The following is a 26,717-nucleotide window of genomic DNA, read 5'->3' as shown; positions in this document are numbered from 1 at the left end:
GCGTTTCCAGAAAAAAAAAAAAAAAAAAAAAAAAGTTGTGCTGATGTGTCCCCTCCCTTCTCATTCTGTGTCCCCTTCGCTGCCTCATGACATAAATCTCTGCTTCAAATGAGACTGTTAATAAAAAGTGTGGCGGGGGAGGGAGATGCCGACCGCTTGTGATTTTTTCACACAAAAAAGTAGAAATTCTCTAAGAGTAAACGGTGTTTATTTTTTGTTGATTTTTTTCAATCAAATGGAATTGCTTAATTAAAAAAAAAACATCTTTTCTCTTTAAATACTACAGACAACCTCATTTTATCTCAGCAGACACCTAGAAACAAAACACTGGACCCACCAGAGAAAACTGGGCAAGAAAAGCATCAGAAATTCAAGTCAACTATGAAGAATTAGTGTTAGCTGGCAGCTCTCAATTCTAACCAGAAGTGTCTCAGAACCTATTGGGTTTGACAAAAGTTTCTTAGACCTGGGGATCTGGGAAAGTTGGACTCCTTTTAATTCTATCCCAATTGTTTTCTGCATAGGGAAATTAATGTCAATGCATCAAATGAAGACCCAAAGAAACATTTAAAAACATGTCTGACTAGTATTCAGTATGTGAGATTATTAAGTAATAACTTGTCCTCCTAGTTAACCTTGTCCTGGAATATATATAGGTTATTTGTAGCCGCCACTGCTATAATATTTTCTGAAGGGTGCCAAGCCGTATGCAAGATCTTTTTGCTAAAGTCCAGACTGTCGACACTGATCTCGTCTTTTCTCCGCTTGCCCCCTACGCACACTTTCCGTGGTTTTAGGATAGCCCGGGGTTTGCTGTTTTCCCTCGAGGCCTCCAGGGTGACGTCACGCTTGGTGTTTCTGTCGAACATCCTGAAGAAGTTGTTGTAGGAGCCTGTCATGATGACGCTGCGAGGTAGAGAGGAAATAGGGAATCACTGAGGGCTCTGGAGAAAGGCAGGAGCATATCCCCGTTGTCTTTCTGGGGCCAATGACACCACATCGTGGCCAGCGTCTGGCACCATCGTTTTACTAAAAACCAAAACCCAAGATCCCAGACAGACTGGCCAGTGTGACTATCTGTGGTCTCGGTTTTGAATCCCTAAAAGCAACAAGCTCTTGGGCTGGTTTGGAAGTGAAGGCTCATGATAATCCTCCTTGTTACTTACAACTCGGGATGGGTCCCCTTTTGGTTCTTTGGCTCAGTGAGTCCTGTGGTTGTAATGATCCCAGCTCTACCTTCCTTAAGACTGCAAGGCTGGAGAGAGGTCAGGACAGGAGGAGCCCTTTTGAAAACATCGGTTTTGCACACGGAAAGTGTGGTTGTGGGAGTGGGGCTGTGCTGCCGGGCCGCTAAGGCTTTCTGCTGCCCGCACGGTGGGAGAAAGGCCGGTAGAACAGTACACTGAGCCTCGAGCATCCTCCCCCTGCTAAGAACCAGCTCTCAATTTAGCCTTGCCAGCAAACTTTGCTAAAAAATGGATGTCATCGTGCTCTCCCTCAGGAAGAGATAAACAAATTCAAATTTTAGAAGAACTGGGGAGCGCAAAGGCTTGCTAGTGGGTTGACAGATGGTGTCCACATTTTTATAAGAGTTCTCCACCCTCAGGCGGATTTATGATTGACTGAGGGCAGTGACTGCCAAAGCCTTCCAGAAGCAGGGGACTGACTCTTTACGGGTGACAGTTTGCATATAGAGCCAGCCTGGGGTCGGGGTGGAGGGAAAGATCATTCTGTCTCGGTAACAACCAGGGTGGCTGCTGCTGGCGCGTGGGTGCTTGGCCTCATTGGTGGGTGAAGCCCTGGCCGGCTGGTTAGGGTTAGGAGGACAGCGCCGCCTCTGTGTTCACGTGGTGGGAGTGTGCAGACAGGTGCAAGGAAAACTGAGAGCCCAGGGCCACAGCCTGGGGTATGTGTTTCTGGGTGCTGGGTCAGCTGTGCTAGGCAAGCCAGTCAGGGGCTGGCTTGTGTAACTCTGGCCCAGGATATGGACGTGGTGAATGTGTTTGTCTGGGTAGTGGAAGAAGCTGTTGCTATCTTATCAGGCAGGGTGCTGAGCGCTGGAAACACCCCCCCACCCCTATCTTGCTCAGACTTACATAATCTAGATAGGCTTTACACCTGAGGAAAAGGGACTAACTTGCACAGTGTCACACTGGGACGAAATGGCCAGGTTGGGCCTCCCACCCCCATGTGCCTGACCCCAGGGCCCAGCACTCTGCCAGTGGCCTCACTGCTCCCCACGAATGGACAAGGTCTTCCTCTACTATGGCTCAACTTGGTTTAAACAGAGAAAGCCCTTGCTTTTTGGTTTTTGTTGGTTGGTTTGGGAAAAAAAAAATAACAACAAAACACAAAAAAACCCAAACCTCTCAACCTTACCTGAACCAAGAATTTTTTGGTTATGGAAAGAAATAGTGAAGTTATGAAAAGAATGTCAATCTTAGGATTCAGACTCAAAACTTCCTACTCTTGTCCTATTACTTACTAGCCCAGGAGCTGGGGCAGGTCACTTTACCTTGCTGAGCCTCAGTTTACTCAGCTATAAAATGGGGATGATGACAACAACCTTGTCATCCTGTAGTCAGGATTCTGTAACAGGATGTGTGAGAAGGTGACTGATACGTACTTTGTGAGTCTAGGTTAAGATAAGTTATTAGGACAATAACAAATAGAATTTATTAATAATGAAAAAGCAAAGAAATTGTATATGTAAATACAATTTTATATGTACATGTAAATACATGTCTTTATATAAACTACAAATAAAAATTAAAAACACAGGGCCGGGGCCAGCTACTTTTCCCCTTAGGAGCCTCAGTTCATACATCACAGCTTCTCTGCTGTCTCTTCCCTCTGCCCTATAGCAATGGGGTGCTGTGACTTGGGTCCTCTGTGATGTGCGGATTCTTTTCAGGTCTGCTAAGAGGAAGGCACATTTTGGTTCATTGGCAAAGGAAGCCAGGGAATGGCCAGAAACCACTTGTTTTTACTAAACGCTCCAGTCCCTGTATGCCTTGTCCCGACAGAAGGTAGTGTTTGCAAGCACTATGGTAGATGCTGTGTTCCTCAAAACACTAAATCAGCCCCTGGTAGCCTGTATCTCATTCTGGAAGGCGGGGAATCATCTGTATTTGTCAAACTAAAAATGAACTATTAGAAGGTAATATGAAGTATCGTTGAAATAAAAGGCCTTAAAACAATAATAAATCACTTTGAGGGACTATGATAAATGAGGCCAACTAGAATTCAGCTAATGAACCACCACCGGGGTTCACCTGGCCTTTGGCCAGGTCTACACTAGAAGCGTCTAGGGATAATTTTCCATCTAGAAAGCATACTTTGCAATAATTGGAACTGCAATAATTGGAACTGTTTACGCTGGAATTTACTGGTGCATTATTAGCGTTCTTCATTTCGGCCATGTTGACCTAGCTCTGGGGGGCATCTGGTATGTAAGAGATGGGATTTTCTCGTTCATGTCCCATGGTCACCTGTGTCAGTCCTGAAAGAGGATTCAGGGGTCTCACTGCATCCCTCCCTTACATCCAGGTCTGACCTCAAGGGAAACACAGGGACCCACAGAGTGGATTCCTGCCAGGCCCTGGGGCCTGATTCCTACCCCCTTTGACCACGCCGTGCTCGGGATAAATTGCCCAGGACCCACCTCTGGAAGGTTCCCCAGCCACAGAGCTTCTCTTACCTGTCTGATCCATTCCACACACACTCAAATTTATCAAAAATGCAGTCATTTTCGTAGAGGGAGCACAGCTTGCTGCGGAGGTAGTCATGAACCTGTTGGGGAAATACATCAAGAGGGTCAGTTACTATTTTAGAAATGCTCATTTCTGCGAAGACGTCCTCTGGGGATGTGAGCTGTTAGTTCTTCCAGTATACATGTGCCTGGAATCAGACAGCCTGGGTCTGAATCCAGGCTGGGCCCCTCTGCAACCTAGGATTGTCACGCTGGGTTGGTGAGCGGCTTACGTGGTGAGTGTGGATTAAGCAAGCTTGCTTAGGTGGCCTGTGGCCTGCAGAGGGGCCCAGTGGGTGAAGTTCCACTTTCATTAGCAAATATGCACAGAGGATGCCATTCATTTGGTCTTCGATTCAGCCAATGTTTATGGCCTGTGTCCTCTGTGCTTGGGATAGGCAGCGAGCAAACGCCGCTGGCCTGCTCTCATCCTAGCGTGGGGGCAGGTGAGTGTTCACGTGGGCCTCAGGAGGTGACGTCGCAGAAAGGAACACGGAGCTGTGCCATGATAATGGGAGGCAGCAGAGGCAGGCAGGCCAGGGAGAGCCTGGGGGCCGATGATGGCAGGGAGCAGAGCGGGAGGAAGTGGTCAGCCTCTCGGCATGTTTGCAGGGACAAAGGGGAGGATTGGTGGATGGTGCAACTGTGACACATGGAGAGAAGACAGGGGTGAAGATGGCTCCTGGATCTTTGTCTGGAGCCAGTGCAAGGTTGGGTTTGCCCTGTTCATTTCTGGTATGATCACTTGGAGAAGTGTGTGCAAGGTGAGCTGTTGCTGAGACTCGGATATGAAGGCTGCAGTCCCGGAGTACGGGCACTTCTCTCCTGTTTCTATTTTTCAGTGAAATAAGCAGCAAAGCTTGCAGATGAGAACGAAGAAAGGCAGGGATGCTGGGGAATCGAGGCGGCATGGCTGGAAGGCACTGGGGCCCCATGAAGTTCTTGGATGGGAATTTTACATGAGACCGGTCAGCCCGGTTGGGTCATTCACCCTGTGGTCCCGGAGATGTTCTGGGGATTGAAAAGCGCTCTGAGTCATTTGGACAGTGCAAGTATTTCTAACTCTGCAAATGACTGTTCCCAAATAGTCCTGGGTCTTGTCAGGGTAGCTGCCTCATTGCTTTGGTGACAGGAGAATCCATCTGTGGTGGCCCTTCTGGCATTGTGAGGTGGGGGAGCGGACGCGAGGGTGAGGTTTATGTCGTGCACTTGAGATCTCGGCTGTAAATTAACTCCTTGTCGTTCCCTTCCTCTTCTGCCACCATTCGGACATATGACAAGTGTGGCGTGGGAGGCCATTTCTGTCTGCACAGCTGCGGATCTCTCATGATTGTTAAGAGTCTTTGAGCAAAGGAGCAGAAGAGAATATGTGGGCAAAAGAAGGGCTGATTCTTGATCTCGACCATTGTTCGGCAGACCTTTTCTATCAAGGGCCAGAATGTGAATACTTATGTTTTGTGGGCCATAGACTTCTGTGGCGACCTCTCAACTCAGCCCTGGTAATGCAGAAGTAGCCACAGGTCACGTATAAGCAGATGAGTGAGGCTGTGCTCCAATAGCACTTACTTATAAAACAGGTGGGGGACAAGATGAGCCTCTGGGTCCCCTGATCTTTCTTGCCTTTTCCTGATGTCTCATTGACTTGTTTCTGGGTTGTGACAGAGGAAATAGAGAGCTGTGGCTTCTGAAGGGCAGTGTGCCAAGCGGGGAATTAATCCAGTGGGCAATTCAAGCCAAGTGTGTTTTTTTAGTCTAGGCATACCTTGAAGATACTGTGGGTTCTAGACCGCGATAATAAAGTGAATATCATAACAAAGTGAGTAGAAGTTAGGTTTACACTATATTAAGTATGCAATAAACTGCATTATCTTAAAAAAAAAACCAATGTATATACCTTAATTAAAAAATACTTAATTGCTGAAAACAAATGCTAATCATCCGAGATTTCAGGTGGGTTGTCCTCTTGTAGTAGAAGGGCATGCCTCAGTGTTGTCCTGACTGGCCGCAGGGGTGGCTGGTGAAGGCTGGCACGGGGACGGCAGTTTCTTCAAATCAGTCCAAGTGTGCCACATCCATGGCCTGTCTTTCCCAGGATTCTTCTGTAGCATGCGATGTTGTTTAATAGCATTTACCCATAGCAGAACTTCTTTCAAAATTGGAGCCAATTTTTCTCCAACCCTGCCCCTGTTTCATCAACTAAGTTTATGTGATATTCTAAAGCCTTTTCTGAAATTTTAACAATCTCTACAGCATCTTCACCAGTAGATTCCAGCTCAGGAATCCACGTGATCTGCTCATTGGTAAGCAGCAGCTCCTCCTCCTCTCAAGTTCAGTCCCATCCGTAGGCTCCACGTGCTATTTCCACCACAGCTGCAGTGGTTTCCTTCATTTAAGTCTGGGGCCTCCCCAACTTATCCACGAGGATGGGAATCAACTGCTTCCAAACTCCTGTGCATGTTGATAGTTTAACTTCTTCCCGTGAATTCCCTAGAATAACAAATCCTTTCCAGAAGGCTTTGCATTTACTTTGCCTACACCCATCAGAGGAATCACTAGGGCAACTCTAGCCTTATGAAATGTAGTTCTTCTCTAATAAGACTTGAAAGCCGAAATGACTTCTTGATCCATGTGCTGGAGAATGGATGTTATGTTAGCAGGCATGCAACAACATAAATCTTGTACATGAACCTCCGAGCTCTTGGGCGACCAGGTCCATCATCAGTGAGCAGGAGGACTTGGAATCCTTTCTGTTTTTCTGAGCAGTAGGTCTCAAACACTCAGTAAGCCATGTTGTAAACAGAGGGCAGTCATCCAGGCTTTGTTGTTCTGTTTATAGAGCATAAGCAGAGTCGATTTTGCATATTTCTTAAGGGCCCTAGGGTTCTCAGCATGGTAAATGAGCTTTGACTTCAGCTTAGTCACCAGCTGCGTTCGCTTCTAACAGGAAAGTCAGCCTGTCCGTTGATGCTTCGAAGCCAGGTGCTGACTTCTCCTCTCTAGCTATGAAACTCCTTGATGGCGTCTTTTTTCCAATTGAAGGCTGTTTTGTCCACATTGAAAACTGTTGCTTGGTGTAGTCCCCTTCATGAACTGTCTCAGCTAGGTCTTCTGGAGTACTTGTTGTAGCTTCTATATCAGCCCTTGCTGCTAATCTTGTGCTTTCATGTTTTGGAAATGGCTTCTTTCCTTGAACCTTATGAGTGTTTTATAAATGGAACCTCTCCCGAGCTTTACATTTTCTTCTGCAGCCTCTTCACCTCTCTCTGCCTTCACGGAATGGAGGAGAGTTAGGGCCGTGCTCCGGATTGTGCTTTGGCTTAAGGTGATGCTGGGGCTGGCTGGAACTCCTCTCTGAGCACTTAAACTTTCTTCTAAGGCTGTTTCGATTTCTTGTCATTCATTTGTTCACTAGCGTAGCACTTTTAATTCCCTTCAGGAACCCTTCCTTTACAGTCACTGGCAAATGGGCACAAGAGGCCCAGTTTTCAGCTGACTTTGCTTTTTACGTGGCTTCCTCACTATGCTTCCTCACTTCTAGCTTTTGATTTCAAGTGAGCGCTTGAAATCTTTCTTTCACATGAGCACTTTGAAGCCAGGGGTGGGTTATCAACTGGCCTAATTCAATATTGTTGTGTCCAGGGAATGTGGAGGCCAGAGAAGGAGGGATGGGGGAAGGGCAGGTTGGTGGAGCAGCAAAACACACACAACAGAAATTATTGGATCTCACCATCTCATATGGGCACTCTGTGTGGCACCTCAACACAGTTAAAGTAGTAATGTCAGAGATCACTCATCACAGAATTGTCCTAGCATGTACTACTACTACTACTACTACTACTACTACTACTACTACTACTACTACTAGAGCTTGAAAATGGTAATGGTGACACAGACTTGAAATGAGCAAGTGATGTTGGAAAAACAATGCTGGTAGATTTACTCAATGCAGTGCTGCCGTCAACTTCAATTTGAATATATGTATAAAAAAGGCAGCATTTGGAAGTGTAATAAAATGAGACATGTCTGTATTCCAGCTCTCCTACTTTTTGGAGAAAAAAATGAGCCAAATAGCTCCTTATTTTCAGCCTTCTCCCCCTCTACTCATTCCACTGATCTGATATGGAGCACTATTCAGGCAAGACATGGGTATATTTTGAGGACGGAGAAACTAGTTTTGAAAACAAATGGTTAAGCAGGTTTCTAGGATGCAGAACTCCTCAGAATCCTACAAGGGTCAAGGAATGGTAAAATTATAAGAAATGGAGAGTCATTATTTTATCTCACTATAATCACTAAAATTTGTTTTTTGTTTTTTTTTTGGCTCAGTCTATGTTCTTCACAAATTTTTCTTGACATACAAACTTTTGCCTTTGGCCTTCTGTCTTATAGAAACATCACAGGTGAATAATAAGCATCAAAACATGTGTGCTTTGGAAGTGTGGTCCATTAGTAGGAACCACATTGCCAAAAACTCTGAATAATTCTTGAAAGACAAAGTCAGGAGAGATCTGAAGGAAAATCCAGTCTAAGCCAGTATTTTCTCCTTCCCAGCAGCTAAATTTTGGTAAGCTCCTACTGCCTTGACTTGATGTCATCTAAAGAAAAAGAACACCGACCATGAAGGTATGTTACGTTTACATTCTGTGGCTCAAACAAAAAATAAAACCTTAGGGAAACAAGATGGACCTCTGTCCATCAGAGAAGAGGATAAGGTAAGATACATTGAGATACATCTAGAACACAGAGCAAGAGAAAACTTAAACTCACCCAATTTGATGCTTTTTTCTTCACGTTCCAAGTATTTGTTGTCCACGTTCCTATTGTGTATGGCCTTCTAGACACTAAACTGAGCCTCCCAACATAGAGGTTCTCAGATTATGAGCCACATGATGTGACTTGCCACGACCCTAATTATACCTGTGGAGGCCTTGTGTTGTAGATAATGGGACTGTTCATGAGGCCCAGCAAGTGGGAACTCTGCTGGTTGGTTCTGAGATTTCAGCGGTCAACAAACTTCTTTTGTAAAGAGTCACATAGCGGGTATTTTAAGCTCGTGGGTTATATCATCTCTGTCACACCTGTTGAACTCTTCCCTCGTAGTGTGAAAGCAACCATGTACCCACGATCAGGTGTGGCAGTAGTTTCAGCAAAACTTTTGACTAAAACAGATGGAGACTGGATTTGGCCTACCAGCCACCATTTGCCAACCCTTGTTTTGTAGGAGAGCTTGAAAAGAGCTGATGATACTGATGTTGACAGAAAAGAACTAATGATACTTAAGTCTACAGTTTCTCCTTCCTGGAAAGATGCTGGAGACCAGTGGACGCGTGTATGAAAATACAGAACAGGCACATTACTTAGTCCCCTCCCCAGGGAAAGCATTAGTAACTGGTGATGGATTATTTCCCACGGGGCCAGCCTTCACCATCTTTTTCAACAATGTTCTAGAAATTCAGTCACAGTTTATTTGCCATCTCTTACATAGTATGTTACCAATCTAGGTATAGTATATAAATTTGACTAAATTGTTTTGAAATATGCTATCTAAAGTTACACTTCTGTAATATTTCATTTCAGTATGTGTGTTATGAGACTTGTCTCAAAGTGTTTGACAAAGAGCATTTCCACATCTACCGGCAGCTGCACTTGCTTTGAGAATCACGCTCTTAAAATGCTGATTATTCCATGTCATAGTGAGCTTACTGGGTTCTAAACCCAGCTTTGCTCTTAAAGCCTTTCTCTAAAATGAAAGTACTAATTGCTCCTGCCACTGAAGAGACTAAATCCAGTTTTCTGTCATCCAGGCTCACCACCAGGCCACAACTCTGTCCATACCACCCACACTCCAGTTCTAGTTGTCATTGTCCTTTGTAACATGAGAGGTGTGCTGGAAGAGGACACTCAAGTTGGCTTCACCCTGGGCTGAACGTGAAGGTAAGAGCTTTGAGGCAGTTGCTGTGAAGTGGGGCTCTGAAGTCTAGCAGGATCTGGGGGGCAGGTGGTTCCAACCACAGACTATCTCAAGCACCTACATCCTCTTGAATTCTGGCCCCAAAACCTTCTCACAGCACCCTGCATTACTCACAGTTGGTCAAAGTTCTTGGTGTCCTCAATCTTCTCTCTGAATTTCTTCTGAAAGATTGGCTTGTCCTGTGGCCACTCTTGTGTCAAAGTGGGGTAAGTGGGCTCCCTGCTACTCCAGACAATGATTCTTGTTCTAAAGCCCTCAGTCCTTTGAAGCCATGTCACCAACCAAACTCCCTGCTGACTACCTTGTTACAGTCAGCAACAGTTCTGAGTTCCTCTGTCACATTCCTTGAAGCAATTCTAGCACCTGGATCTCCTACCATTATTCTTCCTGGATCATTAATCTGGTCTCTCAGTTACTTGGCCTCATCATTTTCAATGTGTTTTATCCCTTGCTTCCTTGGCCACATGATGTGACTTGCCATGACCCTACTTATACCTGTTGAACAAGTCCTGCTCTATTGCTACCTCTTTTTTTAGTTCACTATCTTTACCATCTGGATTCTATCAATTTTTCAGATCCACTTTTCGGTCTACTTTCCTTCATCCATTATTTCCTTCCTCATGTATCTGCGGTTCAGTGGTCCATCTCTCTCCTTCCATTTTACTCAACTGGATCCCTGAGCAACCCTGCCTCTCTCATGGATGAGTATTTTATAGTTTTCTTTATCACTCAGCTAATGACCTTGCTTCTTATTTTATGAGAAAACAGAAGCAACAAGAAGAAACCATCTATGGCTACCATCACAATGCGTCCGTCGCTATTTACTCTTCTCTCCTTCCTTTGATGGATGAATCACCCATCTTCCCACCTATAGCCTTCTGCAATGGACTCTGTTCCCTCAAGGAGTCAGCTGCTTGACTCTCCTGGCTTATTCCCTTCAGCATCAAAGATGCTGTGATAACTTCCTTATGCCTATATCCCATTCTCCTGTTGCCCTTTAGACTAAAATCCCTTGGAAGGACTACATGTAGTCCTTCTATTTATAGTCTCTCTCAAAACCCACTCCAATCAGACCTTCATTAATACCATTCACCTACACCTATCTCATTGCTAAATCCAATGGCCATTTTCAGTCCTTTCCTACTTGATTCAGCATTTGGTAGTTGGTGATTCCTCCTCCTTGAAATCATCTCTTTACTTGGCTCCTAGAACCTTACTCTCACACTTCCTCTTCCCAACCTGTGAACACTGGGCTCCCAGGGCACGGTCCTGACTGCTGCTTTTCTCTAAGCTAAGGTATACCCAAACTGAGACTGATCTGTTTACTTGGAATTTCTGGGTGTTTACTTGGCTCTACATGTCCCAAACTGAATCTTGATTCCCTCATCTACATAAAATGGCACCACCATTTTCCTAATTGCTCAGGATAAAAACCTTGGAATGATTCCTGGTGCTTCTTTTTCTCTTACATCACACATCCAATTTGTTGTCCAATCCTGTTCTACTATCAGCCCTTGCCAGAATATTGCAACAATATTGTTAACTGTTCTACCTCCTCCCACTCCCCCTATCGTCTCTCCTTCCCAACCCAACCGGAATGTTAGTCAGTGATGAAAATATTCTGGAATTGGAGGGAGATGAGGTTTTCACAGCCTTGTGAATACACTAATGTACTTTGAAAGGGTGAATATCGTGGTATCTGAATTATGGCTCAAGAAAAAATATGTAACTTAAATTCCTCTATCTAAAATTTTCATACCTCTTTTAATCTAGACCAAAATATCTTTAAAAAAGACTAGTTTATCCCTGCCTGTTGAGCTTTGCTTCTATTGCGCTCTTACTGAAATGTGTTTCTTCAAATCCTTTCTGCCTCAAAGTCTGGTCTTCATCTTCTAAAAAAAAGCCATTCTATTCTAAACACTGCCTTCTCCTTTGTTCCCTTTGTCCATAAATCTACCAGCTGTTTTGCCAATACTTAAGCCAACAAACTGTGTTGTCTTCTTGCCTCTTCTTTCCTCCATACTGAATTAGCAAGTGTGCCTCACAGACTTTCCTCCTACTTCTCTATCTACATGCCACCATTTCAGTGCCAATAGCGATCATCTCCTCTTGTCATTTCCAATGTAAAACCTTCTAATGGTTTCCGTTGCACTCAGCCTGAAGACAAAATAACCAAATCTTCTTTACCAGGGCTTACATTTCCAGACTCTTCTTTCTGCCCGTGTTCTATATTTAATATACAAAGAACTCCTTTCTGAACATAGCATCTATGAACATACTATTGTTTTGGCTAGTTTGACCTGGCTTGTCAGGCGGACTGATGCTGTGGCTCCATGGTCTTGGGACTATGGAGCCTGAGTGGGTCCCAACCTGTTTCCGTGGTGACCTTATCGGGTCTATGGCGAGCCCTTCAGGGCACCAGTCCGGGGTTTATATGGACTTGCTATGGCTAAGAGGCATCCAAGTCTCCTCCGGGAGGGTGGACAGGCAGGCATCTGACTGGTCTCTTCTCGGGAGGGGGACCCACGCTTTGTCTGTTTCTGCACCACCGCACCCATGAACATCACTGTGGGATCAAGGCAGAGTAAACCTACAAAGATTTTAAAAAGGGGGGCACCTGGCTGGCTCAGTGGGTTAAGCCTCTGCCTTCAGCCAGGGTCATGATCTCAGGGTCCTGGGATCGAGCCCCGCATCGGGCTTTCTTCTTAGCGGGGAGCCTGCTTCCTCCTCTCTCTGCCTGCCTCTCTGCCTACTTGTGATCTCTCTCTGTCAAACAATGAAAATCTTTTAAAAAATTTTTTAAAAAGGGATTTTTCAGAAGATGATGGAGTTAAGATGCATCCAGGCAAATTGAGAACTCTATGTGAGTTAGAATGGCCCACTTTAATGTCACATGGCCTTCAGAAGGGACACTGGATGTCCCAACAGTTCATCAGGTGTGACGAATTGTAACAGGGGAGCCAGGACACCCTGACCAGTTTCTGTACTGACTAGGAATTGCCCAGACCCTCCCCACTGGGTGCGATTCGCTTGCAATAGGCAGGGACAGGCCAGGGTCTTAACTGCCTCATCCAGGTGGCCCACAAAGACCAACAGAAACCCCAGCCTCCACAGATCCTCACTAGAGCTCCCTAGGATAAACCGTGCCCCTCCGTAGGCACCCCCGAGGCCATCAACATATGGCTCCCTCCAGCTCCAAACACTCCACCACCGTCAGTCTCCCTAGTGCCCCAGGCCCAGAGGATCCACTTTCTCCAGGACCAGTGGCCAGGCTTCACCCCAGACCAGGCCAAACACCCTCCAAATGCCAGTACGAGGGAAGCGAGAACCCGAGAGGCACGATAAAAACGGGATAGTCCAGCCCGGCCGTTCCATGCTGTATTATGAAGCCCACCTGTTCATTCTGGGAAAGGGTTCTCAGAGTGGCCCTGATGGCAGGTCTATAAGGCCGAGAGGCCCCAATCACCAAAAGGGGAGATCCCAGACCCTCTTGGCCAGTGATCAATGTGCCTACTGTGGAGGAAAGAGTCATTAAAAAAACCTAAATGTCCCAACCAGGTTAAGGCCCAAAAGCCCAGCTGCTACAAGGAAAAACCCCCCAAAGGGGACCTTATAGACCTTGCTGAAATAGACTCAGACCAAGGGGGACCAGGCTGTTTTCTTCTTAGCCCCCATGAGCCCATGGCCAAATAGGGGGCCAACCCGTGACTTCTATGGTTATACTGGGGCTGAGCACTCTGTTGTCATCTCCCTCATGGCCCCTTTCAGCAAAAGACTGCAACCATCCTTGGGGCTACCAGGACACGGACAATACAGCAGCCCTCTTGCCAGGTTCGTCAGTGTAAACTCGGGGGATTTTGTTAGTTACCTGATTGCCCCATCCCCCTCCTGGGCCGAGATATACTCTCTAAGCTTGGGGCTCAGATAAACTTGGAGGCCACCGGGCACACCAGCCTCCAATTAAACCGAGGGCAAAAGGAGATGGGGACTCGGTGCCAGCAATTACCACACCGAAAAAAATGAAGGCTATTCAGTGCCCAGGCCCAGCCAAATGGCCAGCCGGAGTTGAGGCTCACCTTCAGTATGGGCTAAAGACAGCCCACATGGACTAGCCCAGAACTGGGCCCCTATCCTTATTGAACTGATCCCGGGAGCCCAACACTAGAGGCAAAGGCAATGCCCCCTCCAACAAAAAGCTAAGATTGGCATTCTAGAACATCTGGCCAGACTTAAAGAAGCAGGTATTCTAATCGAGTGCCAGTCGGCCTGGACCACCCCACTCCCGCCAGTTAAGAAGCCAGGAGGGGGATATCGACCAGTCCAAGACCTGTGGTCCATCAACAAGGTAGCCGTCTCCCTGCACCCAGTGGTCTTCTAAAGGAAGTAGCAATCCTGCATTGTAAGGGACACCAGAAAGGAGACGACCCCATAGCATGGGCAAATCATCTGGCAGATGTGGCTGCCGAGACCACAGCTGGTAAGCACATGGACGGAGCCCCTTCCCTCACCATGGTCCTGACACCCCCGGAAGAAGTCCTTCTGCCCAGTTACACTAAAAAGAAAAAAAGGGCCATGGCTAAGGGAGCCACCCTGACTAAAAAGGGATGGTGGGTGATGCCAGATGGACGCGTCTTCATCCCAACAGCAATAGGAGGGCATTTAGTCAAAAAAGACCACCCACTCACCCACCTGGGAAAAACTGCATTAGAGGCCCTCCTCCAGAAGCACGGCTGCATCAGCCAGCTGCCAACCCTGGGCCGAGCAACCAGTGAGCGAAGCACAACCTATATAGAGCTATATATAATGCACCACGGCCCCCGCCAGGTATCCAGAGGAGGGGAGTAACCCCTCTCAAAGATCTAGAAATAGACTTCACAGCCGTGCAGCCGAGCAGGGGGGTTCAGATGTCTCCTAGTGATATTCTCTAAATGGGTCAAGGTCTTCCTGACCAGGACTGAGCAAAGCGGGGAAGTAACCAAAGTTCTCTTGTGGGAGATCGTGCCCCAGTTCGGCCTGCCATTAACAATCCATAGTACCAGTGAGCCCGTACTGTGCAGGTCTTGACCGTGTCTCTCACCAACACTTGGAGGCTCCATACCGCCTAATGGCCCCAAAGCTCTGGGGAAGTAAAGTGAATGAATTGCACCTTCAAGGGAACTTCAGCAAAGTTTTGTCAGGAGACTAGCCTCCCAGGGCCAGATCTGCTGCCCCTGGCCCTCCGTGCCCGCTGCACACCTGGGACACTAGGTTATTCCCCTTTCAAAATAGTGTATGGATGGCCTCCCCTGTGCCTGGGGAGCCTTCCAGGAAACTTACATCAGATTGGGGATAAAAAAAAGACAATTTCAGGCCCTGGGGGCCACCCTAAGTAAATGACAAAGGTAATACCATTGAGAGGACCCCAATCTCCTTAGGGTCCCAGGTGCACTCCTTCCAGGCAGGAGACTCAGTCTGGATCAAAGACTGAAAAAAGGGATCCCCTCAAACCACAGTGGACAAGGCTTCACTGTTATTCTAACCTTCCCTACTGCCCTTAAAGTCTCTGGTGTCACCCCGTGGGTCCACCACTCCAGAGTGAAAAAAGCCCATCTCTCAGACGAAGAGCCACACCAGTGGGAAGTCCTGCGAAACCCCGCAGATGCACTCTGCCTTCGCCTCCGACGAGACCCCAGCGACGGATGGACACCTGCTCGCTATGACCCCTAGTTCTCACCAGCACGATATCCCTCATCCTAGGGGTCGGACTCTACCCTGTTGCCCCTTCTGACTGGACTTTCCTCAGAGACGCCATTGTTGTGGTTTACGGAATGATCCTAGGGTATTTTACTGCCCTTACTTGTCCACAGGTTTTATCTGCTGTCTGGCTAGCCACGGTGGCGCCCTCTAAGGTTGTGGACCCCACTTTCATAGGCCCTCTGCTGTCTACTCTGAAGCACATTTCACTACGGTTTTCCTGACCCTAGTCAGTCCTGGTCTTTGGCTCTCCTCACTGCCTTCAGTTTGCCCGACCCAGTGAGGGGCAGGGGGCAAACTCTCGCATTACCATAACCGGCAAACGGTTCCCTTGGTTCTCCCCTCCTCATCGGCCTCGTCCTTATGCTCCTCACAGTAGCATTTAGTCCTTGTATTTTTAATGCCCTCACCAGTTTACCACTGCACCAATTGCCAAGGTCAGACTCCAGATGCTCCTTACTCACTACTGCCCTGTAGATAATATAGACGATGCCCTCTAAACCAGGTGTTTAAAGGGGCATCAAAGGGGGGGAATGATAAGGAAAATCTGTGTTCTGAGGCGGCTGACCAATCCAGCAGGAGAATCCCAGTACTGGCCCCAGGGCCATTCCGGGTTCCCCCCTCGCCCCACCGGCTGCCACCCCAAGAGTGGCACAGATACAGAAGTATAAGTGTATAAACAACGCCCTTTTTTTTTGTGCTCAGGGCCCAGACCTTGAGCAATTACTCTCTTCTGGGCCCACCGGTGTGAAATAAACCTCCGATCCTCGAAGCTTTCCGAGTGCCCCTTGGTTGTTTTGGGCAGGATCCAGCCTGCATTCCGTAACACCAGTACCATCTCGAGCATCACCACCTACGCAGTCCCCTGTTCATCCCTGGGCTTCTCCACCAGACCGTCGGCTCTAGGATAGCAGCACCATTGCTGTTTTGTGTACTTTCTACGTATACTATGCAGCCCACATTAAACGCTCAGTAGATACGGATTAAATTGAATTCAAGCTCCCTCCTTATGTACCCTTGTCTAATACCCTACGGCACTTACAGACTGCACCGTTTTATTCAATATACATGACATGATGATGTACGGTCTCTTACTCTTACGCATTGTAAGCCTTTGCAGCCAGAAGCTGATGTGGAGGTCTGCAAAGGAAGTGCTTTATGTACCTGTGGGTAGGTAGTGGTCCATACCTGGTAAGTCTCAATGGGGCGGTTTTCCATGTTGAGATCCCAGACTTTAACGGTCAGATAGTCTCTGGTCATGATATACCTCCCACTGTGGCTGAACTTCACATCCGAAATCGAAGAGATAATTTCAGAGAAAAACGACCTGTTGCTTGGATCTTCAGGCTCTTCAAAAACTGCAGAACCGAAGCAAAAACAAGAGAAAATAAGTACATCCTTATCAACTAACTCTACCACGTCTGGGCCAGCCAGAAAGCCAGCAGTCTCACTGGAGTAGAATCTGCAGGATGTAAGTAAGTTACTGATAGAGAACCTGGAAGCAGAAAGAACGTTCACTGGTTTTTGCATTTTCTTTCTCATGGAAGGACTCGCCCAGGACCCGTACCATCCAGAGGTCGGGCACAGAGCCTTGCCAAGCTCTAAGTCGACATACCTAACTATTTCACAATTTCCCTGGTCTCTGCGTGTCACTGCTCCTATCAACATTGGAGTCATCTGAGATGCTTAAAAAATGTGTTTAAGATACATAAGATTTTTGAGATATAAAACTATGTACCATAAAATCTGCTCATTTGTAGTTTAGAGTTCATTGGTTTTTTTCAGTATAATCACATAATTGTATAAGCATCACCACAGTCTACATTTCAAGCAATTTCATCAACTGCCCCCCCCACCCCCGAATTCCATACCCATTTGTAGTTAGTCATCATTCCTTACTCCTGCAGCCCTAGGAAATGACTAATCTGTTTTCTTGTTCTATGGAATTGCCTAATTTCCCATAAATGGAATTACAGGAGATGGAGTTTCCCTGTGACGGTTGCTTTCCTTCGGTACCCCCGTTGCCATGGTTTACCCGTGCTGTCGTAGGTCTCAGCCCTTCACTCCTGTTTACAGCAGAATATGGCTACATATCCATTGTATGGATACACCACATGTGGTATATCGATTTAACACTTGATAAACACCTGGGTTTCTACTTTGTGGCTACTATGAATATTCATGGACAGGCTTGTGTGTGGGTATTTATTTTCATATCTCTAGGTCAGTTTTTCCTCGTGGCTCTGAGCCTCACCTGATTTCCACTTTAGAGGAATGAACGCAAGCCTCCTCAGCTGGACAGCAGATCCCATCAGAAGCGGCTGTCCTGTGTCTGTCTACCTTGATTTTGAACTTCTCTGGTTCTAACTGAATGTACAGAATAAAGCTTAGGTATATCTTTTTTTTTTTTTTAAGATTTTATTTATTTATTTGACAGAGAGAGATCATAAGTAGGCAGAAAGGCAGGCAGAGAGAGAGGAAGAAGCAGGCTCCCTGCCAAGCAGAGAGCCCTATGGCTCAATCCCAGGACCCTGAGATCACGACCTGAGCCGAAGGCAGAGGCTTAACCCACTGAGCCACCCAGGCGCCCCAAAGCTTAGGTATATCTTGACCTTTCCCATTTCTATGCCCGATTGTTCTGCCTTCCTTGACTCAAACTCTTGAGTCCCTCAGAGTGTGAGGGACTCACAGATCTCATCTCTCACTACTATCTTAGCCTTAAATGATCTTTTTGTGGAAAAGCCCCCCCTACCCCAACTCGGTCTGGCCTGCTTTTTTAATAGGAGCTCAGGTACCCTCCCATTATTATTTAACAATCCTTGCATTTGCTTTTATCTCAACTGCTTTGTCAGCTTCTTTCTATGGACTGAAAGTCTTCCACACAAATGTTCAATAAACATGTGTTGCTTGATTAGAACCAAAGCTAGATCAGTGAATGAATTCTTTGCTGTCTGGGGGCTCAGCATATCTGATGGGGAGTTAGGTGCGTTTGTCCATACTTACTTTTAACCTATAACAATGGTAATTGAGTATGGTTCCACTTAACAAGTGTTTGTATCACAATGTTAGGCTACATGGAACACCATTCTGCAAGGTAACACATCCTCAGAGCTCTTTCTCGCTCAACACACTTAGAAAACCTAAGCTATAGTAATTTGCCTTTCAAACCTCGCTGAATTAAACTCTCAGCCAAACCAAAATACTAATTGTCACCTCACCATTTAAGAGAACCACAAAAACCCCTCATCAATCAGAACTGAATTGAGAATTAAAGCCACTGACACAGAAAAACCTCTTGGACATTAAGCATTCAGGAAGGCCCTTGGACTCTGAGAACATAATCGAGAACTAGATCTTCACATTAGTTTCTCCTGCACAGAACCTCATGAGGGTTGGGGACTTTTGAACTCCAGGCAGGCCCCATGCAAACATCTCAACAGACAAGTGGGAGCCTTGACGCATGGTCCTCTCCACCTGATGCACCTGTCGTAGATGGGACGGGATCAGCACACTGGCCCCTGCAGTCCATCAGTTTCTGCCTCTGTCACTTACCAGCTGTTCACATTTTATTTCCTACTCCAAGATTTCAGTTTTCCCAGCTGCAGAAGGGGGATGCATATTTCTTAGAACATATGATTGGCACACTGTAGGTTCTCAATAAATGTCAGGAGCTATTTTTATCCTCATTAGCATGTACTGGTTCTGTATCAGCCAATCATATTTTATTCCAGACTGAGACTTGGGGACTGAGAACTATAGAACTTGTGGGCTATTTCAGTGACATAAAGAATGTTTACAAGGTTATACTAGCAATCTGTTCTCTGTATACAGGGCTCATTTGGGATGCTAGGGCAGCGACCTCATAAAGCCCCAAAACGACAGCCCCAGAAGATGGAGCGGAAATGAAAGAAGACAATTCTCTCATCAGCCTACCACTAATTACTGTGTATGACCCAAGAGGGCAGGTTCTAGACAATGGACCAGCCATCACAGCACTTTGTGGCTTATTCCCTGTCTGTGCATATCCAAGTTTTAACATCCACTCCATGACTTCGTTTCATTCATTCATTCATTCATTCAGCAGCAACATTTCACAGTGTTGATAATGACTGTTTACAGGAAGCTTCCTATGTTCCAGGCTCTGCGCTTTACCTGTTTAATTCCATTTAGTCCTTACACTAATCTTCTCCCATAGGAACGATGCTCACAGATGTGAAAGACGAAGGCACAGAGAGGTTTTGTAACCCATCTGCGGACAGCACAGCTCAAGTGGGGGTAGAGCTGCATTTTGCACACAAATCCACCTGACTTCAAAGCCCTTGTTCTTAACCATGATGTAATTCTGCCCTGTCTCATGCCCAAGACCTTATTGGTGTAGCTCTGAACAGGCAACCAGGGTAGAGTCTACATAGAATCATGGAATCACAAAGCCAGAAGGCTCTTTCCCCCGGTTATCACACTGGATATTTTTTATTGTGTATTAATTAGATGATAGCGGGTAGAGGGGTGAATGGTGACTGCTCCCACCCTATCCTTTTCATATAGCCAAAGTCCTCAACAGAATCAGCTCATTTCCAACACAGTAGAAATACAGTTTCTACAATAAGGGCTCATGAGTTCAAGCTTTACATCATTATCAGCAAGCATAGGTTGGGGACCTCAGGACTTTGTATGACTCAAGACCCTCATATCGCAATAAGTCCAGACCCCCAGGCCATCTCTCACCCCTGGATTCTAATCCCTGTGGCCTGTCAGCAGCAAGACAACCTTTCTTCTCAATGCCCCTCTCCGCCAGTTTATATGCACTGGCTTTTAATGTATTTTGTGTCCCCTAAGATATAAGCTCTATGAGGGGAGGGGTTTTTATTTTGCCCTGCTGTAGTCCCTGAAACACAAGACATGCTCACTAAATATGTTAGCTGGACGAATACTGACAAGTTATTTTTAATTTCTACAGGAAGATAATATTTATTAACTTACTAGGTCCTGAAAGGAAAAAGCAATGCTCTATTCTCCTCGACTTTGTTCCAATTCTTTGAAAAGTATGAATAAATAAATACCTTCCATATCTTCCATTATCTGTAATTCAAGGTTTTTACTAATTCAGCCTGAACAATCATTTATCAGCTATTTGAGTATCTTTTACATGCATGCACACATATGCACAGAGCACTTAGTAAATCACCTAGAACATACAAAGTTTTTTTTTTTTTGGGGGGGGGGATGGACACATGCCAGGCCCTATATACCAAGGACACCAGGAGAAAGATCAAGTCCTACTCTCATGGAACTCACAGGCTAGAGGAAAGGACAAATGTTAACTGATCACATTTAGTTATAGACACAAGTAAGTGAGATTTTTACAGCATTATCGGAGGGAAAGAAAGGTGCTGGGGACCCAGCTGGAACACCACTGTGTGTTCCATGTAATTTACTAAACACATGGTACAAAAAGATTGAGTGCCTGGGCATTTTTCTTGGAGAGCCTTGGCTTAGCATTAACAATCCTGCTGACCTACATGGTTTTCAACTAGCTTCTAGAACATAAAGCCATTGGGAGGAGAAAAGAAGAGATCTTTGATATAGCAAAGACAAGTTTTGTTTCCTTTGTGAGGAAGGACTCTGGATGAGAATCCTAACAGCCCAGACTGAAGCAGTGGGGATGTGTCAGATTTGCCAACAGAGAGCTTGTGTCTCAGAGACCCCAATGACGACACTAACAGCAGTAATGGTATCTATACTTTCTGGTCCTCAGGCTTTGTATACATGATCCCACTTACACTCACACTTATAAGGAAGGTACTCTCACTGCCCTTACTTAGAGATGAGACCGGCCAAGCGAGGCCTAGTAGCTTGTTCAGGATCATATGGTTAGTGAGCAGTAGACAGAGGCTTTCAAAGGACCCCCTGTCTGCCTCCTTGTCACACTGTCTCCACAATCAGCCCTTCCCTTGCTCCGTCAATATCATTTCCCTGTTCAAACAACTGAATCAAAGTGGGCTCCCTACTTTTCTAGATGTACCTATGAGTGCGCACTTCTGTTCATCTACTCCTTCTTACCTTCCCATGTGCCCATATGGGAAATTGGAAAGACGATCAGCCTGGGAGTCATGGATGTTATGTTGGAATCCAGGCTGGACACAAATTAGCAGCCCCTAATAATACCTACTACTTGTTGAACAATTAAACTGTGTGCTTTGTATACATTAACTTACTCAATATTCACAGGTATTATGTCCAGTTTGGACAAATCAGTCTAGTCAGTCAACTCAGGCATGCGTTCTATTGCTCATAGGAGGCAGAGCAAGGATTTTAACTTGGTCTGTTGCCAGTTTATGTTTTTAACCTCTGATCTGCCTCTCATTTCAAAGGCTGGACCATCACTTGCTCTCTGGACCCATTTTCTTGTCTGTCATATGAAGGAGGTAGGATTGTCTACCAAGTGCCTCCCACCTCTCAGATCGTAAGATTGGTGAATCTCAGAGGTCTTGTCTTTTAATTTTCTTCTACCAATGCCCCTGTACTCTAGGCTAGTCTTCCCAAGATAACTTCAGCAGAGTACTCAGGAATACATTAGGAATTCTGGAATCTGAGGTCAAAAGAGCTTGGAAAACTCCTACTCAGTTTTGGGGGTTGACAATGCAATTAGCCTATTAGAGATGCTGAGGAGTCCTGCACACAGAAAAAATTTATTCTTTAGGAATTCAGGTTTTTCATCTTATGCGCTACCAAATTTTGGATGGATCATTCTTTGTTATGGGGCACTATAGGATCTTTAACATCATCCCTGGCTTCTGCCCACTAATTCCCTAAGCCCCAGATGGGACAGTCCAAAATGGCTTCAGAAATGGCCAACTGTGTCCTGGGAGGGTATGACTTGCCCTTGGTTGAGAACCAACAGCTTTTGTCCTGTCTTCACATCTTATTCGATCACACCATCTCCCTCCCCACTATTTCAATGTATTTTTTTTTCCCCACACATAACTTGAAGCCTATCATTTCTCTAGTATAGAGTTCCTCAGAATACCTGGGGTTATGATGCTATAGGCAAAAGCAACCGACACTTCTTTTAAGTCCTACAGGGTATATTAGGTGTCCCGTACAGAAAGAGTTTGTGTTATAATCTGTGCAGCTAGGAACATGTCTGCATGTAACTAAGCATATTCTCCTTAATGGAGTCTGGCAGAGCACTGTTCACCTGAGACAACTCAGACCACAGGATAACTGAAGATGGGATCGCAATCCTGGGAAAGAGGGGAAGCGATGAGACTGAGGAAGAGTTCAGAAGAAAACTGTTGAGAGAGGAGCAAGATGGTGGAGGAATAGGAGATCTAAATTTCATCTTGTCCCAGGAGTTCAGCTAGATAGGTATCAAACCATGCTGAACACCTACAAACTCAACTGGAGATCGAAGAAAAGAAGAACAGCAATTCTATGAACAGAAAAGCTCTCTCTTTCCGGAAGGTAGGACATGTGGAGAAGTGAATCTGACCTGATACATGGGAAGATAGATCACGGCGGGGGAGGGACCGCCTCCCGACAAGCAGTGGAGTACACAATTGAAATGTTAGAAGTCTGCTCCACTAAGGGATGTTGCTCCAGAGGATAAGCAGGGTGGAGTCCTCACGGGGACAGTGTGGTCTCAGGACCCTCAGGGTCACACACAGATCAGGGGTGTCTGAGTGTGGCAGAGCTCCCAGGTATCAGAGTGGGGAAGTCAGCATTCACTTATATAAAAACAGTAGTTTCCAATGAAACTAGGAGTTGGTTCTTTGAAAGAATTAATAAGATTGATGACCCCTGGCCAGACTTATCAAAAAGAAAAGAGAAAGGATCCACATTAACAAAATCATGAAGGAAAGAGGAGAGATCACAACCAACACTGAAGAAATACAAACAATTATAAGAACATATTATGAGCAACTATATGCCAGCAAATTTGACAATCTGGAAGAAATGGATGCATTCCTAGAGATGTATAAGCTACCAAAACTGAACCAGGAAGAACTAGAAAACCTGAACAGACACAGAGCCAGTAAGGAGATTGAAGCAGTGCTCAAAAATCTCCCAACAAACAAGAGCCCAGGGCCAGATGGCTTCCCAGGTGAATTCTACCAAACAGTTAAAGACAAATTAATACCTATTCTCCTGAAACTGTTCCAAAAAATAGAAATGGAAGGAAAACTTCCAAACTCATTTTATGAGGCTAACATTACCTTGATCCCCAAACCAGACAAAGACCCCATCAAAAAAGAGAATTACAGACCAATATCCTTGATGAACACAGAAAATTCTCACCAAAACACTACCCAATAGGATCCAACAGTACATTAAGAGGATTATTCACCACGACCAAGTGGGATTTATTCCAGGGCTGCAAGGTTGGTTCAACATCCACAAATCAATCAATGTGATACAATACATTAATAAAAGAAAGAACAAGTACCATATGATCCTTTCAATAGATGCTGAAAAAGCATTTGACAAAGTAAAGCATCCTTTCTTGATCAAAACTCTTCAAAGTATAGAGATGGAGGGTGCATACCTCAACATCATCAAAGCCATCTATGAAAAACCCACCGTGAATATCATTCTCAATGGGGAAAACTGAGAGCTTTTCCGCTAAGGTCAGGAACACAGCAGGGATGTCCATTATCACCACTGCTATTCTACATAGTACTAGAAGTCCTAGCCTCAGCATTCTGACAACAAAAAGAGATAAAAGTCATCTGAATTGGCAAAGAAGCAGTCAAACACTCACTCTTTGCAGATGATGTAATACTTTATGTGGAAAACCCAAAAGACTCCACTCCAAAACTGCTAGAACTCATATAGGAATTCAGTAAAGTGTCAGGATATAAAATCAATGCACATAAATCAGTTGCATTTCTATACACCAACAAGACAAAAGAAAGAGAAATTAAGGAGTCGATCCCATTTACAACTGCACCCAAAACTGTAAGATGCCTACGAATAAGCCTAACCAAAGAGGCAAAGAATCTGTACTCAGAAAACTATAAAGCACTAATGATAGAAATTGAGGAAGACACAAAGAAATGTAAAAATGTTCCATGCTCATGGATTGGAAGAACAAATATTGTGAAAATGTCTATGCTACCCAAAGCAATCTACATGTTTAATGCAATTCCTATCAAAATACCATCAATTTTTTTTCAAAGAAATGGAACAGTAATCCTTAAATTTATATGGAACAGAAAATACTCTGAATAGCCAGAGGAATGTTGAAAAACAAAGTTAAAGTTGGTGGCATCACAATTCCGGACTTCAAGCTCTATTACAAAGCTGTCATCATCAAAACAGCATGGTACTGGCACAAAAGGACACATAGATCAATGGAACAGAATAGAGAGGCCAGAAATGGACCCTCAACTCTATGGTCAACTAATCTTCAACAAAGCAGGAAAGAATGTCCAATGGAAGAAAGACAGTCTCTTCAACAAATGGTGGTGGGAAATTGGACAGTTACATGCAGAAAAATGACAGTGGACCATTTCCTTACACCACACACAAAAACAGACTCAAAATGGATGAAGGACCTCAATGTGAGAAAGGAATCCATCAAAATCCTTGAGGAGAGCACAGGCAGCAACCTCTTCCACCTCACCCGCAGCAAATTCTTCCTAGAAACATTGCCAAAGGCAAGGGAAGCAAGGGCAAAAATGAACTATTGGGACTTCATCAAGATCAAAGGCTTTTGCACAGCTAAGGACACACAGTCAACAAAACCAAAAGACAACCGAAAGATTGGGAAAAGATATTTGCAAATGACATATCAGATAAGGGTTAGTATCCAAAATCTATAAACAACTTATCAAACTCAACACCCAAAGAACAAAGACTCTAATAAAGAAATGGGCAGAAGAGATGGAGAGACATTTCTGCAAAGAAGACACCCAAATGGCTAACAGACACATGAAAAAGTTGTCAATATCACTTGGCATCAGGGAAATACAAATCAAAGCCACAGTCAGAGACCAGCTCACACCAGTCAGAATGGCCAAAAATAACCAGTCAGGACATGACAGGTATTAGTGAGGATACGGAGAAAGGGGAACCCTCCTACACTGTTGGTGGGAATGCAAGCTGGTGCAGCCACTCTGGGAAACAGTATGGAGTCTTCAAAAGTTGAAAATAGAGCTACCTTACAACCCAGTTGCAATCGCACTGCTGGGTATTTACCCTAAAGATACAAACACAGTGATCTGAAGAGGCATGTGCACCCGAATGTTTATAGCAGCAATGTCCACAATAGCCAAACTATGGAAAGAACCTAGATGTCCATCAACAGATAAATGAATAAAGAAGATGTGGTATATACACAATGAAATACTATGCAGCCATCAACCCCCCTGAAATCTTGTCATTTGCAACAATATGGATGGAACTAGAGGGTATTATGCTGAGCGAAATAAGTTAGAGAAAGACAATTATCGTATGATCTCTCTGCTATGAGGAATCTGAGAGGGAGGGCAGGGATTCATGGAGGGAAGGGAGGGAAAAATGAAACAAGATGGGACCGGGGAGGGAGATAAACCGTAAGAGACTCTTAATCTCAGGAAACAAACTGAGGGTTGCTGGAGGGGTGGGGGAGGGAGAGGGTGGCTGGGTGATGGACACTGGGGAAGGTATGTGCTACGGTGAGTGCTGTGAATTGTGTAAGACTGATGATTCACAGACCTGCACCCTTGGAGGAAGTAATACATTATACATTAATAGAAAAATAATAATTAAAAAAAGAAGAAAACTGTTGACTTGGGAGAAACCGAAAGCTAAAACCTCGTACATTACAACAGGGACAGAAGGTGACGGGAAGCATGCAGGGTGCCTGTGTGGGTTCTGGGGCCAGGAGAAGAGAGGCTGGAGGGAATCTCGAGTCTGTGCAGGGTGTTCCTATGTGTGGTTCCTTTCACGGGACCTCATGCTGGATGCTGTCCTGGAACTCCTGTCCAAGGTGCCATGGCTAAGAGGACAGGTGGTCCCAGGCTCAGCAGGCCCAGGCTGAACTCCAGCTCTATTGCTTCTAAGTTACGAAGCCTTGACAAGTGGTTTGCCTACTTTCTAGCTTCGTTTTCCTTAGCTGCCAAATGGAGCTAAGAGGAGTACCCACCTTGGAGGGGAGATGAGATAGATCTTTTGGGCTGAGCATGTGGCCTCATGCCTGGACCCGCAATTATAGGGAAGAAGATGCTGCTTAGGGAAGTGTGGTGTGAGAAGGGCCCAAACCCTCCTGTGTTCTCCCAT

At 45.3% G+C, this 26,717-nt stretch overlaps 1 protein-coding gene across 7 annotated transcripts in view; it reads right to left on the bottom strand.

The window, feature by feature from the left end:
• Positions 1–207: 207 nt before the first annotated feature.
• PPP2R2B (protein phosphatase 2 regulatory subunit Bbeta) overlaps positions 208–26,717 on the bottom strand; it is a 453,354-nt gene continuing 426,844 nt past the window's right edge. For all 7 annotated transcript variants that reach the window (XM_046000716.1, XM_046000715.1, XM_046000714.1 and 4 more), the window contains 3 exons: positions 16,644–16,813; positions 3,701–3,792; positions 208–906 (listed from right to left, as the gene is read on the bottom strand). In XM_046000716.1, the coding sequence (XP_045856672.1) occupies positions 627–906; positions 3,701–3,792; positions 16,644–16,813 (542 nt within the window). In that variant the 3' untranslated portion in view covers positions 208–626. The remainder of the gene's footprint in view (positions 907–3,700; positions 3,793–16,643; positions 16,814–26,717) is intronic.

This window comes from Meles meles, chromosome 3, assembly GCF_922984935.1.
Source record: "Meles meles chromosome 3, mMelMel3.1 paternal haplotype, whole genome shotgun sequence".
Classification (NCBI taxonomy): domain Eukaryota; kingdom Metazoa; phylum Chordata; class Mammalia; order Carnivora; family Mustelidae; genus Meles; species Meles meles.
The sequence above is the reverse complement of the archived record's forward strand: the minus strand, read 5'-3'. Positions and strand labels throughout refer to the sequence as shown.